General features: G+C 44.6%; 1 protein-coding gene across 3 annotated transcripts in view; it reads right to left on the bottom strand.

The window, feature by feature from the left end:
* The window catches only part of LOC147192607 (voltage-dependent T-type calcium channel subunit alpha-1I-like), a 50,267-nt gene extending 40,782 nt beyond the window's left edge, over positions 1-9,485 (bottom strand). Inside the window, exons 1-3 of one of the 3 annotated variants that reach the window (XM_086132594.1) lie at positions 9,150-9,485; positions 4,555-4,688; positions 1,712-1,809 (exon numbers count right to left, since the gene is read on the bottom strand). In XM_086132594.1, coding sequence (XP_085988720.1) covers positions 1,712-1,809; positions 4,555-4,688; positions 9,150-9,239 — 322 coding nt within the window. In that variant the 5' untranslated portion in view covers positions 9,240-9,485. The remainder of the gene's footprint in view (positions 1-1,711; positions 1,810-4,554; positions 4,689-9,149) is intronic. The other 2 variants (XM_086132592.1, XM_086132593.1) reach the window with 2 other exon arrangements.
* Positions 9,486-19,778: the final 10,293 nt, after the last annotated feature.

The raw sequence follows: 19,778 nt of genomic DNA, 5'->3' as shown, positions 1-19,778 counted from the left end.
GACTCGGCATGTTTGCAATCATTAGCTTGGGCGTCACTGCTGTCTTTGATGAATGTGTGTTTGCGTTTTTCAAGGCCGTGCTGTGATTAGTGAGTAACAGCTCAACAGTCGGCTCGTGTGTCAGCAGCGCAACGGCGCATTTATTCCGCGGCAGCGATGAGTGACAGGTGAGAAGCTGAGAAATGAGACAGTGCTGGGACTGACTCACAGGTTGACGACATTTCCAGCAGACATCTGTAGCTCAGTTACCGAATACAAGTGTAAAAATAAGCGAGCCGAGAGCTCATTTTAAAAAAAAATATTTGTAGTGATCGCAACCAATCTGTCGTAGCTAATATATTATCCACCTCAGATGTTGTCACATTTGGGAATACCGTATTAGGACAGTTGTGAAAGAGTGTCGCAAGACAGGAACGCAGTGGTTACTGATTTCGTCAGACATCTTGTAAATGACATTTGACAACATTGTATTAGCTTGAAAGTATCACACACTTTCTTTGCTAATTTTCGCATCATGCAGAGCACACAGCCTTGCTGGTGTATGAGTCTGCATGTGCCAATGTGTGTGTGTGTGTGTGTGTGTGTGTGCTAGAGGCGAGTCTAAATGTGTTTGTTCCCACGGGGCCTTGTCATTAGACCGGAGTTCCATTAGTCCTAATTGGGTGAGGAGAGGGTGATATTGAGAGACGGTGAACAAGAATGAGGCATGGCCTGAAGGAGCACCGGGAAGCGACACAAGAAAAAGAAAGAAATCGAGGAAAGGGAAAACACGAAAACCTTTTGAAGGAACACATTGACAATAGTGTCAAGAAACGTCACTGGCATTTTCTGTTCTTTCAAGTTGTTATTTCCCTCCGCAGTGACCATCCCAGGTTGCGGCACCCCTTGACCCATTTGCACCTGTACTTCCTGTTCGCTCAAAGCTCAATGATTCACTAAAGAAACCCAACGCACTCGGTCTCATACATGCGGTCGAGAGTGCACTGCAAGGGGGGGACTGCTATCGGACAATTTATCAGGGTGTTACAAATTGAGGTGCGCAAGGGGTGAGAGGTGGCGCACATGCACTCTGGTTGTCTGTGGGCAAAGCGGCGATCCAACAAAATGAGCAACAAATAGTCTGAAGCCCTCCCGCATCCACACCTCAAATAGGGTCACGGATAGAGGACGGAATCGGGTTAGCGCAAAGTAATGACACGCGCGTGGGGTCACTTGTAACAAACAGCAAGCGCATACAGTGCGACAAAACGTCATCTATGCATCGTTCGGGATTCTAACCAAAATAAGGAGGGGGTTAGAATGGATAACTCAACTAACTTTCATCTAGTTTTAACTGAATTAAAATTAAAAAGGTGACCTTTTCTGGACTTCTGTTAAAAGTACGAGTTTGATCGTAACCTCCGCCACGCGTTTCGCCAAATTGCAATAAGGCATCATCATCAGGTCTGTCCGTCACAAAGTTTTCGATTAAAGTAGAGCACTCGTTGCATGATCAATGAAAGAGCATTAAGTGACTTGATGAACCTGCGACTCAGGGTCTCGCTACCATTTTTGTGATGAAGGAGAGCATGAAAGTTTAATGATCCCCATGGAGGACAGGTGGCATGGCGGCACAGATATAATGCATATAATCCCTCTTTTATGAAGATACACATTCTAGAGTGCCAAGACACACACAGGGTTACAAGTCCGAAAAAAAAAATGCCCTCACTTGGCACTCTGTTGATGGCTTTCAGGGGACGAAGGACTCGCACCGTCCTAATGGCTGACAGGTTGATGTTCTGCAGGTCCAGAGAGTATTCCACCATGCTGTAGATCAAGAATGAGAGAGAATTAAGAACACTTTAATCTTCCTGTTGTCAAAATATGCCAAACAGACACGCGGGCGGGCCCAGGTGGGCCAAAGATCCCTGGTTGGTGTTTTAGCATCAGTGGTCATTCTTTTGATCTAATCTCACCTGTCCCAGCAGTGTTGAATAGGAGAAGCAGTTCAGAGGCAAGGGGAAGGAAATTACATGAAAGAGAGGTGAGGAGGAGAATGAGAGCAGGAGGGGAGGAAAAAAAAAAGAAGACGACTCCATATTCCAAATGTTGCCTGCAGGATGCTGTGGCTCACTTAAAGGCTGGCATCTGTTACCAAGTTTCCTCAGCATGGCTAAGCTGTTTGTGCCCCCAAAGCCAAACCGCTTTACACAGGAGAATGCTGGATGTTTTTTTTGTATTTTTTTTATGTGTGTGTGTTTTTAATAGACACAAAAAAATTTTGCCAAGGAAATAAAGGACTCTTAGAAACCAATAGCTGATTTCAGGATGATGTTTGACCTTATTACCCCCACGAGAACTACATTTCAACCAATGGGATAGATAAATATTGTACATGTGGAATCTAAGTCAAGCAGCAAATTCCACCCGTTTTTGCTCGTCTCACTGGGCGGCCATTTTTTCACTCTCTGTCGACTGAAAAATGACTTCAGAGTTGTTCAGGGCTTCATCAATGGTTTATTTAGCTTCTGAAAACAGGTGAGCCGTGCTCGGTCGTGAACTGAGCCCTGAGCAACTGTGATGTCATTTTCAGCTGACAGAAAGTAGCAAAATGGCTGACTGCGGCTCGGCCACTCACGAGAACTGGGAGGCGAACCAGTGCGACACGCCACTTGGGTTCAGCCATGTAAGTCCGCGCGTGGCGGGGCCTTAAGCGCGTTTGTCCACAACATCGCTCTGCCTGGGGGGGGGGGGGGGGGCAGCAACGGTGTTGAGGCAGCATGACACCACTCTGCCACTATTTTAGGAACACACAGCAACCTGTCTGATTTTCACGACAGCATTGACTCATCAACTTGACAGCAGCTCACACTTGAGTAGGAGCAGTCGCAACAAAGGTTGAACTGGTGTAGCCCGCAGCTGACAGGCAACAGCTCAAGCTACTAATTGCATCCGCCAGCAAGCGAGGGGACCACGAAACATTTGAGCTGGTGCTGCTCCACCGGGTGCAGTTCTCAACTGATTTTCTTCAAACCTTCTGGGAATATTTCAAAGCATTACGATTTAGGAGGCAGTAGTTAAGTCGATTCGTACACCGACAAAACAATTCGGAGTCGCCAGATTAATGATCCCATTATATCCGCGCTACAATTGGATGAATTAAGTATTGCAGCTGTGCCTCAGAGTGTAGCACTCTACCGTCCTTGCGTGTGTCCAAAGTGCGTATGTGCTCCGTGCTGTACACGTCAATCAGCGTTTAAGAAAGTAATTAGTGGCTCGCCTCAAACCTCCTGCGGAGGTACTGCATGCTTTTATTTCACGTTGTGTGTGTGTGTGCATATGTTCACAACGGTATGGAAAAGGCGTCAGGAGAAACCGACAGTGGGGAAGACCCTGGGAGAAGACGCAGCTTTGACAGCGAGGAAGAAGCCTTAAGAAGCAAAATGTCAACGCTGCAGGGACTTAACTGTCAAATTAGCAACGTGCTCGCTTCACCGCTTGCATTAAAGTTGATCTTCCTTTGTGAACAAAGCACTTTTCCGCCCCATCATTTCCATTAAACGTACTTGGACTTGACAGTTTTACAGTAAATACACTAAGATGTAAACATTTCTGGTTTCAGCTTCGAATATCATGTATGTGAAGAAGGGGGGAAAACAAACGGCCAGAATGCTTCTTTGTTGCACCAAAATCCTACATGTTGTACATACATGGTCATACGTTGGAATGAAGAAGCTAGCCTTAGATTTAGCTTGGGGTGTAAGACACATTTCATGTATATGGCCTATAAGACGAAAGATTACGGTTGAGCATGAGGAGGGAACCTCGAGAAAAAGAGCGAAGAGCAGAACGAGATTTGACCACCGGTACTGCCCGCCCGCAGTAATTATCCCAGATGCTAATCTAAAAGACGTGTGGAAGTGAAATTAGGGGCAGAGGCAAGTTGTCCAAAAGCACAAACTCTCCCCAAAGTAAGACACACATGCATCGTCATCTAAGCCAAATATAACCCGAGCCATTTTGTCTACCTACAGACACTCCCAAAAACGGGCAATTAGGAATCGAATGACAAGAAATTGTTGCCATTTAAATGAAGACGAACGTCCCGTCACCTTGCCACACTCTACCTTGTCTGGCGTTTGACTACAACTTATCCATCACGCTAACGGATGCCACTTTGACACATTTACAGCCATGTTCAAAGGTGATCCATCATACACGCCCATGAGCATTTTTGTTTTCCACTGGAAAGGGCCTAACTCCATATTGACGAGCTATTTCCAAAACGACAGGTTTAAAAGTGTATTTTGGTTGCAATATTTTTTGGGGAAAAAAAAAAAGGTTTATTAAAGCAACACGATTACATGCCCTCTGTTAAAGTGGAACTGCTGATTCCACAAAAGCATGCAGTGCATTTGCTTGCAATACACAGTATGATATTCACTAATGCGGACTGATGGTGGTGGTGGGGGGGGGGGGGGGGGGAACTGTGAAAAATTCCATTAATGTCGTTCAAATGTCTTGGGAGATTTTGAGCCATACTAAGAGGGGAACATACATGGTGCAGCTTACCCTGCCATGACAATGAAGAAGTCCAGCCTGTTCCAAGTATCTCCCAGGTAACAGTGACGACCAAAGATTCCAAGGGCCACCATCTTCACCACCATCTCCAGTGCAAAAAAGATGTAGATGAAGGCATCAAAGGCCTGTGAAAAAAAAAAAAAAAAAGAGTTGAAGATGTGTCGTGAAGTGAATAAGCAACAATTCTTTTCGTTATTTCTTTGCGGCACATTTTCTAGGTCAGGAGAGGGAATGCGTTTTGATTCCGCGCTGAGCTTTTTTTTTTTTTTTCCCCCCACAAGTCAAAGGTCTCACAACAATCCGTGACCAATTTTCGACTTGAATAGGGCAATTTTACCACTTTTTAAGACAAGTTCACACCGCACATCACAGGGGATTTTTTTTTTTTTTTTTTTTGTGGGTTCGTTATTTCCATCCGACTGTCTTTAAAATACAGCCGATTGCCAACCGCTCAACGTCAGAGCACAAAATGACAAGATGTGATTGAAACGCGCATTTACAGTCTCATATACAAAAAAAAAATGGCACGGCTTAAAAGGGGCAATCTTGTAGACGACAACTGTGCGAAAGCCCAAACTTTCAAAACGTGAACCTCGACAAGAGTACATCAAGGGGAAAAAAGGCCAAAGGCTTTGTGAAAAACGAGGAAGTAAGGAATAGGGTGTGAGAATTCATTCCCACGTTTCATTGTAATACTGTACATCACAAAGTAAGCCTGCTATTGTTATTTTTTGGAGGGGATAAAAAAATATATATTTTGGTGGGGCTTCAGGCTGTACGACTATTTCCAGCCTTACTAATACCCTGAGTCATTCAAGGGAATTTCTTTATTTGAGTCAGTCATAGCCAGCAGGCTGGCGGATATGCCGAGTGTTTGGCTTTTTTGATGATGACAAGGGGGGGGGGGCTTTCTTTATTCAATTCCCAGGCTGTGTGGCATCCACACACTCAGATCCAGTCTTTGATGAATATCTTATCCGTTTTTGATTGGTAGCGGTATATCCTTGAGAAGGTTGTTTTCGGACGTTGATACCGCGACCGAAAATTTAAAAAATGTCCTCACCGACGAGATCTTTGCGTAAAGTAACATGGCGGCGTGAACATTTTGTATTGCGAAAACCGCCGCCATTGCGACAAACAGGATTCATTACAACTGTACTCAACGTTGTTTTTCCCTTGCAAACGTATCATTTTGACGTTTGGTAAAATAAATTGCGGAAATTACAGTTCCGGCGGAAATTAAGTGCCTCGCCAGGTTCACATCCTACGCCGGCGGTAAAGTTTGCTTGAGTAAGCACAATCCCCGGGTGACATTAGCACTCAGCCGTTGCCAGTTATAGCGTTTCCCCCCCCCCCCCCCAATAGCGGGCTGCTTCTATCATCATTTAGCCCCTCAAAATTAGGGAATATATGGGACAGACGGAGTGAACGTAGCTTGGAGCAGCGGCGGATGCCCCAAGAATTGAGTTTGTGGACTCAACAAATACACACGCTGCAATGGGGAGAAAAAAAAAAAAAAGATTTTCCACAAATACTTTCCAATTATTACCGTTGGGAGGTTTCAGGCAGAAGATAAATGACAAACAAAAGCGTCAAGCGTAGCCCACAGCGGGGCGCACAACACAGATGAGAGCAAGGTGGACGCATCCAGTAATTACATCCTTCACGTGCGGAGAGAACTTCCCTCAGTCCTCGGAAACGTTTTCAAGACGAGCGCGCGCGGCCTTAAGCCACGAGAGAAGGGAAATGATGAGGAATTGGAGTGCGTTTAGTTTTGCTGCCGTAGCACAGTTTGCTCTTTTATCCAAGTCCCGATTCCAAGATTGACTCTTTTCCTCATCGTATAAAATAAAGTCTGATTATTTGATCTTGTTCATCCAGTTGAATATATTGAATAGCTCCTCATGTGTACTCACGGCACCGCATTTTTAGGTCTTATTTAATTCTCTAATTGCGTATAAGTCGGAACATGACTTTTATGCATCTCGGGTGTTTGAAGCCTCATTACTTTCATTGGTATTAGTATTGATCCGAGATCTTATTCCATCTCTCAAAGCCCGACGTACTCGGCAAATTGCCAATTTCAAGTCGCCGGCTCACTTTTTGAATCAAATACCATTTCAAGTTTCATCAGACAGTCGCCGTTGTTGGTGCCCGGTCCGGTGGCAGCAGCAAAAACTGTCAGAGGGTCATAAAGCTACAAAACAAACCAGGAGGCTGACAGAGTTGATACTGGCCAGCGGTCAATCTGGCAACAAGGTTCCTCTTCAACAGACACCTGTAAAAGTTTGTTGACGGTTTTAGAATGGGGGCAGTCATAGAAGGCACAAAAGACCCGTACGGGTTGGCTTTTAAAATAAATTTCAGCCTAATCGACTTCAACGCGTCATACTTATACGATAGTCCGCCCATGAGAACAATATTATATATATATATATATATATGTATATATAAATTCTCTTTTTAATGGTTAAACAAGCTTTTGCTGATTTGGTAATGTTTTATTCACCTTATTTACAATACCGATACGAAAGGGACAAAATAGGAGAAACATCCGTATGATCCACTGCAATTCTACAATTGCAGTACAAAAAAAAATAAAAATTGTGTTGAATTAATTATTTTCTGAAAAAGGCAGAAGTTTGATCAAACTATTGTATTGGGCCGCTCAGAATTGCTTAGGGGTATAATAAATAGTTTTTTGAGTGGCTATTTTGTACCGGTGCGCAAATAGTGCGCTCACGATAATTGGACATGATATGGCGCCAACAAGTCAGACATCAGCAGAGGTTCCAGATTTTGAATGGGGGAGAAGAGAAGATGAGTCTCATCAGCTGTTTAAATGATGTTTTGATAAATAATGCAGCCTGCCACCCTTCACGTGTAATCCCACATTGGCTGCGCCTCACGTTGCGCTCGGCTCCGAGCGAAAGAGGCGGTGAATTCACCGTCGCGATTTGTCACCACCGCCAGCTTTTTTTTTTTTTTTTTCAGTCGGCCCTATCAGGTTTAATCATCAACACGATTTGTAAAGAGAGCGAGGGTGTCGCGTGTCAAGGGCCCTTTCATGATGTGAAAGGGGAGCTCGCTGTGGAAGCTAGCTCATATGCTGCTATTTGGGAACAGGAAGGAGATGATGCAGTAAGTAGGTCACTGAGATTTTGATGTTGAAACACGAAGATGTATGGCATATCTATCGCATGCGGCAAATGAGCGACAGTTGAGATGAGCCAAAGGAGTCATTTCACACTCAGATACAAATAAGAGCAGAAAGGGAGGGACTAAGGTTTGTTTTTGTTTTTTTTTAATTGCTCACTGCCGTTAAGATGCCGTATGCTGTTTCAGCAATGTCATGAAGATCAACACGGACGGGTCAGGTGATTTGTAAAAAGTAGCGCGCAGTTCTCCACCAAAGCTGAGCTGTTAATAAAAGTGAAAATTCATTGAGCGTGGTATTTGTTTTTATTTGTCCATCTGTTTTGTTAGACGACAAGCTACTTCCTGGTTTATGGAGGATGACGACCAGATGTAAAAATACGTCCCGGTATCGGCGTCCTTATCCTCATCGAAATATAATTGCTTTTTCCTTGTCTCATGCACACTCCCTCAAGACTTTATCGCAGTTATTGTGTATATTAAACGTTTAATGGCTATCATATGAATGTATCATGGGTACAGTTTTACAAGGGGGAGCAAATTCATATTAACGTTCAGAATAATTAAATTTTCTTTTTTTTTTTTAATTGGGCATGCATCCGTATTGATGCACAGGAATGCAAGTTATGCAAATTATATATCTGCACTCTTATAAATAAAAGGTTTCCCTCAACTCATGATTTATTTACTTTACACCTTTACTTTGAAAGTCGAGACCATGTTTCACCAAAACAGCTGGCAAGGGGGCCGCACTTATTCGGAACTATAAGAGCATTGTCAGCAAAATCTCGGCCATTGCTTTTAAAAGAGGCACCTGGACTACCTCAGGAAACAATCGGCTTGTTAGAGAAACAAAGGCCAGATAAAGGCAAAGGCGCTGTTGTGGGGAATGTTGGAATACACAGAGGAAGACGGCAGGAAGACGTATCACCGGCGCAAAAATGGATCTGTGAATGATGCTAAATTCATATACTCCAGAACACAACGTGGAAGGAAACATTCAGCGTCAAGGGCCAACTGCATTCATGTTTGTACTTTTAACAGAGCCGAGCAGCCAGAATGTAATGTTGTGAAACAGATTTGGGGTGGGGGGTGGATACAGTTTCTCTGCATATGACCAATGTCTTGAATCCATTCAAACCTACCGAATGTACAATATGGATCAGATCTGGATTGAATCTTTCAAATGGCAGTTTTGGAGTTTTGCCTGGCCATCAATTGAAGATTGATGATTGAAGTTGATGCGAGAAAATCCACTCACCAAAATAAAGGCCCAAAATAACATCCTCATTGACAGCTGCTAACAAATTGCCTTCCATGAAGTCCATCCCTCCGTCCCAGTTTCATTTTGTGATCATTTGATTGTCGCACCCCCCCGCCCCTCTCCCCGCGTTGTAACCCAAAGCCGGGGAATTAGACGGCAACCTTACCTGGAGGATCTGGCAGCGGTCCGAAGTGCAGTCGATGTTCTCGCAGGGTTGGTACATTCCGAGTGTCACACAGTTGAGCAAGATGACCATGATGCTAATTCTCTCGAACCATGTACTCACAAGGCTGGGGGGTTAAGGATGGAACGGGTTGTACACTGGGATACAGCACTCTATCAATTCATAAACAACAATGACTTTTTTTTTTAATCGTCAAAAAAAAAAATGGCACACAGGACACAACAAACTGATCCCAGCACGCGAGCGCAGGTCCGCTCGGGTCACGTTTCCGGGAAACTTGAGCAGCGCGACACCAGGACTCTTTGCTTGCTGATTTCGCAAGCCCTTGTCCTAAATCATTTTGTGAGATCGCTCACCTGCTAGCGTAACGTTGTCTTCATCTCATCGTCACCTCTGCTTTACGTCGAGCTTCCCGTCCTGCCACGACCAATTTGGATGCCTGCCGTTCTGCGTCAATCCAGATTCTTATCAGAGACTCTTCTTTTTCGCCCTATTTTTCTTCCGTTTTGGGGCCTTCCAAATGGAGCGAAACGCACCGTTTTCCCTTTTGACCAAATCTTCCACTTTGTATTGTGATTTCTTTTTGTCGCCCCGCTGCGCATTCAGGTAACCAAAGAGCTTCAATTTTATGCCGGCAGCCCTGGGGGAGGAAAGCTATTCTAATCATCACAATAATAAAATGGAGGGCAATGGTGCATGAACCAATTTAGGAGCTGGGTGTGTTTCATTCCTTTTTTCTTTTTTTTCACCCCACTGAAAAGTGCTGCCACAGGTTGCGGCAAAATGAGCGCTTTGAAGTGCAATCTCAATAAAGACTCGCACCTAATTGTAACAGAGTAGAGATATACAAATGTATATAGCCTGCCAAAATTTTGATATAGCGACAGCATGTGTGTATTCGTGCGTGTGTTGTATTTCAGAAATACAACCAGCAGTTTTGTTTTCAATCATTCTGTCTCGTTTCTTTTTTAAAGCGGGGGAGATTTGAAGTTAAACAACACTTTTTTTGACACTAGGTCAAAGCGGTTGGGAAAGTGAAGGAGTTACAATTCAAAAGCAACAACGAGCTCAGGTTGCGATGAACCGATTTGCAGCGAATGTCCACGTGCGGCTTTTCTCATCTATGGTTGCGTGCGTGTGTGTGCATGCATTTAAATATGAATAATTGAAAAAGTAAGGTCGCACCAAGTCAACAGCTTTGCATTGCATGCGCCACGAGAACGAGATGAGTCATGCGTGACTCGAGGAGATGCGTATGCATTGAGGCTTTTTGTCGGACTGCGGGTTGCATGTGTGTGTGTGGGGGGGGGGGGTTTGCACAAAATGAGTTATTGCACTTCATTTGTTATGCAAGAGAGCCTTTTGCACAGGGGGGGGGGGGGGTAAACTATATACACATATGTATATATTTTTTCATTAAATTTTTGTAGGAATGGAACTTGAGGTTTCTAGCCAGGTCCCAATATTAAAATGAAAAGCTCTGTCCAATTTGGACCAAGGTGCCACGTTCAATGGCATGCATTTCAGGTAAATCTTGGAGCATACCCCCCCTTCACTTCTCCCCTTCATAGAATGACCCACACTTAATGGTGACAAAAGACTCTTTGGGTCGTACCGTTCTCATCTCAACACTTTGCAACATGCCTGTGGGTCAAAGGCACACACACGCACACAGCGGTGCAAGCAGAATAACAAGTGAACCATCATCCTCTTGGCCATGGAGCAATTTAATATTCTTCACCGTGTTTGTCTCAGCAAAACCACCCATTAACTTTCGGCGAAAATGGATTATTAGAAGGATTTGGGCCTCCGCATTGAATTCCCGCTTAGTAAGACTAATTTCAAACTACTAGCACAATCATGAACGTTCTTAAATTAATACACCCCCGAAATGTCAATAAATACGGCGTATTACTAAGTCAGGAGCGACGGCTGCTGCACAGACACCAAGAAAGAGACAGCTGGAGGCGGCTGAATGAATTCTGCTAGGAAGGTCTTTGTTTACGAAATTCAAATGCACTCGGGTGTATTTTCTGCATCTCCGACCGGGCTTGACTTCACGTTGATACATTTTCCAGCGACATTGTTCAAATCGAGTTGGCAGCTAGAGTGGCAAGGCGTTTTTTGGGAGGTGGCAGCTGTCGCCCTGTGGCTGTGTGGATCAGGCTGCACCAGACATGCAGCCTATGAAAGGTTGGAAACGACACAGCAGCTTGTATAACAATCACTGGACAGCATATTCGCAAGTTTGTTGATTTCGCATTCCGACGGCCGTCAACACAAATTCGTTTCCGATGGTTCGAGTTGATTTATATAGAACCAGGATTTCATTTTTGTCAGGACATACACAACTATCACTTTCGAATTGCCTGCAAGGACCCATAAACTTTCTGTCTCATAACGCCTATTTTGATCTACATGTTATTGTAGTTGCTTGCAGCGGTGTTAAGCAGCACTGCATCATACCGAAAGATCTTTCGAATACTTCCCCATGGTCATTTCAATAAATCCCGTCACAAGAAAAAAAAAATCTCCCATTGCCAGTTAAGAATGCAGTTCCCGGATAAACATATATCGTAAATCCCCAAAGTTTCTTTGCGTCAACATATGGACTGATGTCAAGTGTTCGATTATTCGGTCCTCTTATCGCTTCCTGTTAAATAGTGGAAGGTGAGCCGCGCTGATAAGCTCGCTGTATTGGAAAACACCGTTTTCCCACATCAAAGTATCAACCGTATTTTCCGCTCTGCAGTATAATGGCCTATTTTAAACTGTTTTCATATATAGGGCACACCGCATTATGAGGCGCATGGAATTGAAGTTACAATAGTGGCTGCGGTTGCGTTATTCATCCACTAGCTGGAGCTACGCTAAAGGGAATACAATCCAATACAACTTTATTTACAGTATATCGAGTTTTCACAACCGCTGGAGCTGTATCAAAGCACTGAACAGAATATTTAAAATACAACGTCAAGAAATCAGAATATTGATCCATATAAGGCGCACTATCGGCTTTTGGGGAAATTGAATCCTTGAGGTGGCGCATGATAGTGTCATAAATACGGTACTTGAAAACATACTTAGAAGGCCAAATACACAAAGGCACGCACATGCAGAAAGTGTCCTTCCAGACGATACAACCTAAACGGGTTTCCTTCAGACAATGAGACGATACCAACTGTGTGCGCCTGTCCACATGTTTTTTTTCCATAATGGGCACAAGTCTGGGCAGGCGGTTAAACTATACAGACTGGCAACTGTGAGCAGGTTATCTGGTTAGGAGCCATGTCTGCATTTACAGACACAGGATGATTACATTTCTCAGCCATATCTAGGCATTTGGAATGCCAGTAAATTGTGTGTGCGTGTGTGTGTGTGTGCGCACATCTGTCCCGCTCTCTCTTTCCTCATATCAGCTCAACACAGCAGGTGCCTTGCCCCAGTACATTGTTGCAGCAAGTGAAGCCGAATGTTCTGCAGACAGCATGGGGAAATAAAAGCCACTACGTATTGTGCCATGTGTGTATCGGGTCTGTGTGTGGAGCAGAACATGAGTCAGTGCAACAGCGAGAGTGTTGCAAAGTCAAAGAATGCGACAGAGCAACAGAGGCGAGCGTGGCTGAAAAGGAATCCTTAAACAAATGGCTTGTCTGGCATTGAAAAAAATTGGCAAGAAATAAGGAGAGGAGCGGGAAGGCAAAGGCATTCAGAGTGGAGAATTTGACGGCTCACTGGCGAGAAAACACAAGCCATTAGCTTGAATTCGACACGGGGTCAGAGAATTGCGCACAGAGGAAGGAGAGTGAGAAGATGAAAACCGAGACGCAACACGAGGGCCATGCCGCTGACATCTGCAGGGACGAGTCTTCTTCTAATGTGATATGCGGCCGTCCTCGCCGGCCCTCAAACTCTCCGCAGCAACGCGTCGGTCTCTCCGTTACCTCAATTCACGCTTACGTCGCTTCGTCAACAGTGACATGCGGTGCCATAGTCTCTTGGAAACTAGCATACGTTTAGGGGATGAGGCTCACAGACCCGTTTGCCTCAGCGTTGATTGCTGGTGAGGAAACCGAAACAACAGCGGCGACCCGGAGTGCTGTCGTTATTGACAGTGAGCCTGATTTGCGGAGTCTGTTCGACAAAACTAACTAGCTGGCCCCAAGATTGAGTCTGCCCAATGTGCAAGAGCATCACGCGCCTCGCCGTGCGCGTTCTGCGAGGAACACGTGTAAATAGCACGGAATTTAGAACGCGAAATGTGAGTCTTTCAAGACCATGGCAGGTGCTAAGCGGTAAGCAAAGCGTCGCCCACGTAGCATCGACAGAATCAAAAGGTGACGGAGAAACATTTCCGCTGCTTTAGAGTGAGCGAACACACCATTTCGAGCCTGTGATTCGGGATTTCAGCAAAAGACCAGTTTTTAGATCATGCCTCGCACGGGCGTCAAACTCTCCGCCCACGAGAGCAACCCGATAACTTTAAAAGCATCACAAATGACCACCATTGAGTCAACTTAAACGCTCGTTGAAACTAGCATTCCCCTCTAAACACGCCTCATTCATCACTTAGTGGCTTCGGTCTGCACTTGTCGAGCTAATGCATCATGCAAGAGAGCAAGCTAATCCACCTTTCGAGACGCATGTGCTTGCGAGTGTGACAGAGAAACGCTTATTTCAGACGTATGTAGCTTAGCGCAAAGTTGAAAAATGTGCAATCGTCATCTATCGATTTTTCGAATCCACTTATGCTCACGAGGGTGGGCTAGAGCCTATCCCAGCTGCTTTGGGGCGGTAGTCAGGGGACACCCTGAACCTTTGAGCACGCCTCACCAACGTGACGTCAGCGTCAAAGTGTCGACATGCAGAGTTTCCATCTCTGCGATTCATTGCAAAGTGGGAATTTATCCGAGCCTCACACACTTCCTACAGGAACAAACAAGCCCAATCAAGGCCATGTTGCACATTAAAATACACTTCTAACCTCATTTTGACTTCAGAGCTGGAAGCCCTGAGGACAGTATTAGCACAACTGATGGAGGGACTCGCCCGGCCGTCTCTCACCAACATTACGGTCTATGAAGCAGCGCTGCGGTAGACCGAGGGACGCATTTTCACCTTTGCTTTAATAGCACCTCATTGGCCGGGTGACAAGTCCCCGAATGCTTTGGCTCTTCAAAAAGCCTTTAAAATGCTAAACAATCCAAAACCTCAAGGCTATTTTGACTTCTTGCTAAGACATTGCAAATAAAACTCACCGATGACTCTCTCCGGAGTGAGTACAGTATAATAATCACGGTAAAAATATGGCTCAATTCACAGTAAAATAAACGATCAAGTAGGTTTTAAAGTGAGACAACCTTGTGCTGCAAAAATAGGTTTGAAAATGCATCAATGAAAAAGTCATTATCGTCATCTCCCAAAACAATAGCGAGCACATGGTTGGAATTTGTGAGGTCGAAACAAAACCCAACCGGACAAGGCAAGTTTCCAGTACTCGAGGCCGTTTGGTGTTACTTCATATATAAATACGTGTTTGATATTGACCTTTGTAACAGCAATTCTCCATTATATTTCCCTCAGTTGGTTCACTTGAGAAAATCTTGATAGCCGCAAGCTCAGAAAAAAAAAACACAACCACTTGAGATTCAGTAGTGGTTAAAAGGACATGCTGAACCTTTAAGGAGTTTTCAGCCTGACCTGCGAATTATTTGTTTGCAAGTTGACTTTGCTCACAGCCCTTTTGGCAAAATCATTCAGAGGGTGAGCAAAATATCTTGAGCAAGTCAACATAGCCCATCTCACCGACCATGTTTTGTCCTTATCAGACTACTACAATATTAATCCGTAAGTGCTGCAAGAACCGAAATGAAGCAAGTGACTCAATAATGCATAGCAGCCTCTTTTCTATCTCAACCTCGAGGTTAAGCTCAGGCTAAATTAGGACACTGAGATTAGCGCAAACAGGACGGAGTGAAATGACTTTTTCATTTGAGGGGGAAAGTTTAAGCTTGAATAACTTTTGTCGTCCTCGCCGACGCGTGTGCGCGCCAGACTTGGCAAGTCCATTATGAACATGTCAACACACCAGGAGCCAATGTTCCTGTCTTTATGAATCAACACCTGACACGAGCCCGCTCCAATAACACGCCTTGATTCAACACACATCTGTCTCCCAAAAATTCATTTGTAACGCGTGCGCGCGCACACACACACACAAACAGCAAAATGGAGCCAGTGATTTGTCCCCACGTTCCCTCTGCTCTTCGTTCCTCATGCTTGGTTGAGTCGGCGAGGAGGCCGAGGACGCAGACGAAGCAGAATGACAAGCCGAGTCAAGGCCTTAACGAAAGGCTGCTGGCACGACCCCGCAAAAAAAAAAAAAAAAAACGCGAGGCGCTTGCTTCTGTCGTCTCGCGGGCGACATTTTCTTGAAGAGTCACAGACATCCCTTTTTTTTTTTACATGAAATGCCTTGGAAATTGCTTCCTGCCACAACATAAGCTCCCGTCTACCAATCTGCACCACTCTCTCTCTCGATGCCTTCTTCGTTGTGATCATTATGAAACGGAAGAATGGCCGTTCCTCCCCCCCCCTGTGGCCAGCTTGCCAAGACCGAAACAAAACGGTGAAAAATAGACAAAGGTCACGCATCAGCGCTTGCCAAACATGATCTCAGACATTCTGCAAGGATATTGGAAATGGCACTTCCCGACTCGGAGCCTGCGTGAAAACTTGAGCCTTGGGCAGCCACGATACAGTATGTCATGTGAGACATCAGCAAATCTAGAAACGGTGACAGAGACTTTGCAACAGTCCCAAGAACTGACTGTGTTACTCCCACATTTGCGCAGGTCCCCACATGCACCCGTTGTCACCTATTCTTCGCAAAAGAACGACAAGTCCGTACGCTCTGGTCGTTGTTGTGTTTTTGGGATGTCATAACAGAAGGGTGCACTTGATGGTTAAAAAAAAAAGTGTCATAACCATAGCACTGGAACTTTATGTGATATGGGAAAGTGTCAGACTGCTCAGCACACAATATTACCAGTATGCAGTACGAGAAGTAATAAAATATCAATTATACGCACCATTAATTTTACTGAGCAGATGCTAACATAAATAGCATGACTGTACAAACACCTTTGTTATCCCATCTCCATTATGTCACCATTACAATCGAAACGGCACAAAACATATCTTCTGCATTCGCTCATCTTTTCTTTTTTTTGGGGGGTTTGTTTAAGCAGCAAAGGCTTTCCCTTATCAATCTGTTTTTTTTTCTCTCTCTCTGGGCCTCCCAGACAGCGCCATACTTCTCTGGCTGCTTTTGGATTTAATCCTCCCTTGAGGCAATGTCAAGAGTTTGCGAGCGGACAGCCAAGTCAAAGCATGACAGCGTTGGGTGTTCAGACTCTCAACCGCAAGGCGTTTACGACGAGTGGTTTGACTCTTACGGGGTGAATGTTTCGGAGACTAATGAAATAATTCATGGCCAGGTTCAAAATCATCCAAAGTCATTTCGTATCTTGAACTAGGGAAGATCGCAATCGAATGAAGAGTACCGCTAGGTTGTTTTCGCAACATCGGCAGGGTCGGTTTCATTCTAGGCTCACTCAGAAGTGTCACATTGTATATTTTATTTATATTGACATTGCATTTTAGTCAAAATAACGGGACAGTATTGGTCACTGCAGAGGTACTTGGCATCCAGAAACTAGTCTTTAGGTGTATGTTAGTGCACGTTGTACTGCCTCCTTCTTGGCGTCCAATTTCGAGAGTACATAAAATCGAGAATAAAGACCGCAATGTGATGCAGGCTGGATGAGCTCACTTGGTTAAGTGAAGCATTACCAAGGTCAGTTGTTGAAGCTCAAACGGTTACACTGATATTAATAGGCCCTGACAGAGACTGTTTCTCTGCGGGATCGCATCTCTGCATGTTGGCAAGCTCAGGTACAGGCAAGCTCAATATGCACGAGCACGCACAAGCACACACCAACCGGTGCCCTCACCGCTCAGGAGGAGACAAATGGACACGAGGAAGAAAAAAAAAAAAGACGTGCAGATTCAAATGGAGAAGAATTGACCGAGCAAAGCATTTCGCAGGCTAATTCAAACAAGAAACCATCTTTTTTATCTTCAACCCGACAAAGGTCACAGCACCTTGCACAACATTTCTTAAAATAGCTTCCCGAGGTTTTATTTATTGAATAGAAACAAAGGATGTTGCATCCTCAATTCCAGGTCTGCTTGCTGGCTCGCTTGTCTCCAAATAAAAGGCCAAAGTAAAACACGCACAGGCCAAATCAGGTAACCAGTGATGAGTCTTGACAGGTTTTCACGACTGGCTCAGGTGTCATTTTGAACTCACAAATCAGTGCTCTTAATACTCACTATCATTTCTTGAACTGGGATGAGAGCCAACAGGAGACACACACACGCACACGCACACACACACACACACACACACACACACACACACACACACACACACACACACACACACACACACACACACATACTCCTAAATTCCCTGCCAGGAAACTAAATTGCGCAAAAGTGCGTTGTCAAGTTTCGTTCACGAGCGAAACAGCGTAAGGGTTTTACTTTAAGGACAGCAGGTGGTTCGGTGTGCTCAGAGGAATTACTTTTTAATCATGCGACTCGGTAAAGATACTCAGAAATGTCCCCGGGATGAAAGATATTGATCATATGGATTCCCGTCGTGACTGCGCAAATTGCCTCAAGAAACTTTGCATCTAGTTTAAGACTGACACGAACACAAATTCAACACGCACTCATCTCGGTCGTTGTAGCGATTTTACTACTCTGGGCTGTGTGCAATGCTAGTCGACAAAATAAAAATACAAATCGAGATTAAGGAATGGGGAGGATAGTTGCTAATAAATTCCTCTGGGCACGTTTTTAGTTGGATTGGCAACAAAATCGAATAGGTTCTGATGCTCGATGCCTCTCCACACACTCATCCCAACCATCAAAGGCGAAAATAAAAGAATTCGCTTTTGCACATACCGGAGGTAAAAATGGCTACCATAACAATACCCACAACTATTATGTGCCCGTAAAGTATGAGGCGAAGGCACAAATTACAGATTTGTTGTGTCTGGAATAATTGATGTGTCTGCTCTGTGGCTCCCATTGGTGAATGCGCGTTGTAATCCACCACAGACAATGTCGGGAGCGTTAAAAAATAATAATAATAAAATAAAAGAACAATTCGAATGTGTTATGATACGATAGCCGAATGGATCTCTCTTATGATCATGTAAAAATGTCAGGCAAATAAGTGCTCTGACAATTTTAGAGAAGTCGCCGGATTCTTACTGGGGCTTTCTGTTTCTGAAGGTGTCCATATGTCACAATAGTGCTAAGGGCAGGTCTTTCATAAAATACGTCCTATTGAAATCTAATTATGTACCGAATGTAGAATGTAAGAAAGTAGAAGAAGAAAAAGTACAGGAGCTGCTGTAAAGGCAGCCACTCTCGCGGCGCCATCTTGAAGTCATAATCACAAAATAATACAACACGACAACAACAATACATGAACAAATGACTACGAAGATCAAGTCCAATTAATTCAACAATTTAAAAAAAAATAAAGTCCTGCCACACACACCGGGTGCAGCACATGGGGACTTTAACTCCCAAGTTTGACACACTTTTTTTTTTTTGCAGACTCCTCTGCCTGTGTGCACAAAGTGTAAAATGATGACATCGTCATGCTCCCACACATTCAGAATCACCAGACAAGAAGAGTGTGACAGAAGTGGAGACGATATCAGCCTCCCTCACACGGAGCGGGCCTGGAAATAAGCAAAGCCACACTCCATTTCCTAATCGCTATCCCATTTGTGGTCATTAAGCCATTTGATGAAATGTGTCGCTGTATCACTCGGCTATTTCTTTGTCTCCCTTGCACCCCAACACTCTAAGCCGGGTTTCACTGTGGCCTTCTTTACGTCAGGGGGGCTGTGCTTGCCTGACATGACCCCCCCACCCCCGCTAGGGTTCTCACTTTTAGAAGGAAACTCAAAGGGGTCAGCGACTTTGAGCAACACATGTGGCCGTTAACTTTTAAAGCCGGCGTTTAATGACTTGAGCTGTAAGACTCATTTGAGCCGCGGATATAAGCAGTCAGCTATGTTTCGACGTTACGCAACACGTGCGAACGCAACTTAACGCCAAGCTTTTCTCACCGGTCAGAGAAGTTTCAGCTTATGCCCTGACACATATGCCCGACACGCACACGCAGCACTTCTAGACGAAGAACACAAAGAAAGGATTTGGGTTGACCATGATCCATATATGTGCAACATATATCTGACAGCAGGGATTATGTGTGTTTTATATAGCAGGGGCATATTTTGTCTGCAGGTTGGTGTGTGTTTGACAGTGACAAAGCGGGGGCCATTCCGGCAGGTCTGTGGTGGTCACTAACTCTTTCCTCACCTTAGGCCAGAAGCCTTTTTTTTTTTTTTTTTTTGACACCTACTCCTACTCTATATCACCTGCCAGCAATTTCTGGAGGTAACGGAGCGAAAGGAATTCGAGCAAAAGGGCCAGTGGACAAAAGTCGGTCAAATAGTA

Source organism: Hippocampus guttulatus, chromosome 16 (assembly GCF_054856545.1).
Source record: "Hippocampus guttulatus isolate MCC_2025c chromosome 16, RoL_Hgut_1.0, whole genome shotgun sequence".
In the NCBI taxonomy this organism is placed as follows: domain Eukaryota; kingdom Metazoa; phylum Chordata; class Actinopteri; order Syngnathiformes; family Syngnathidae; genus Hippocampus; species Hippocampus guttulatus.
This window is presented reverse-complemented; position numbering and strand designations above follow the sequence as displayed.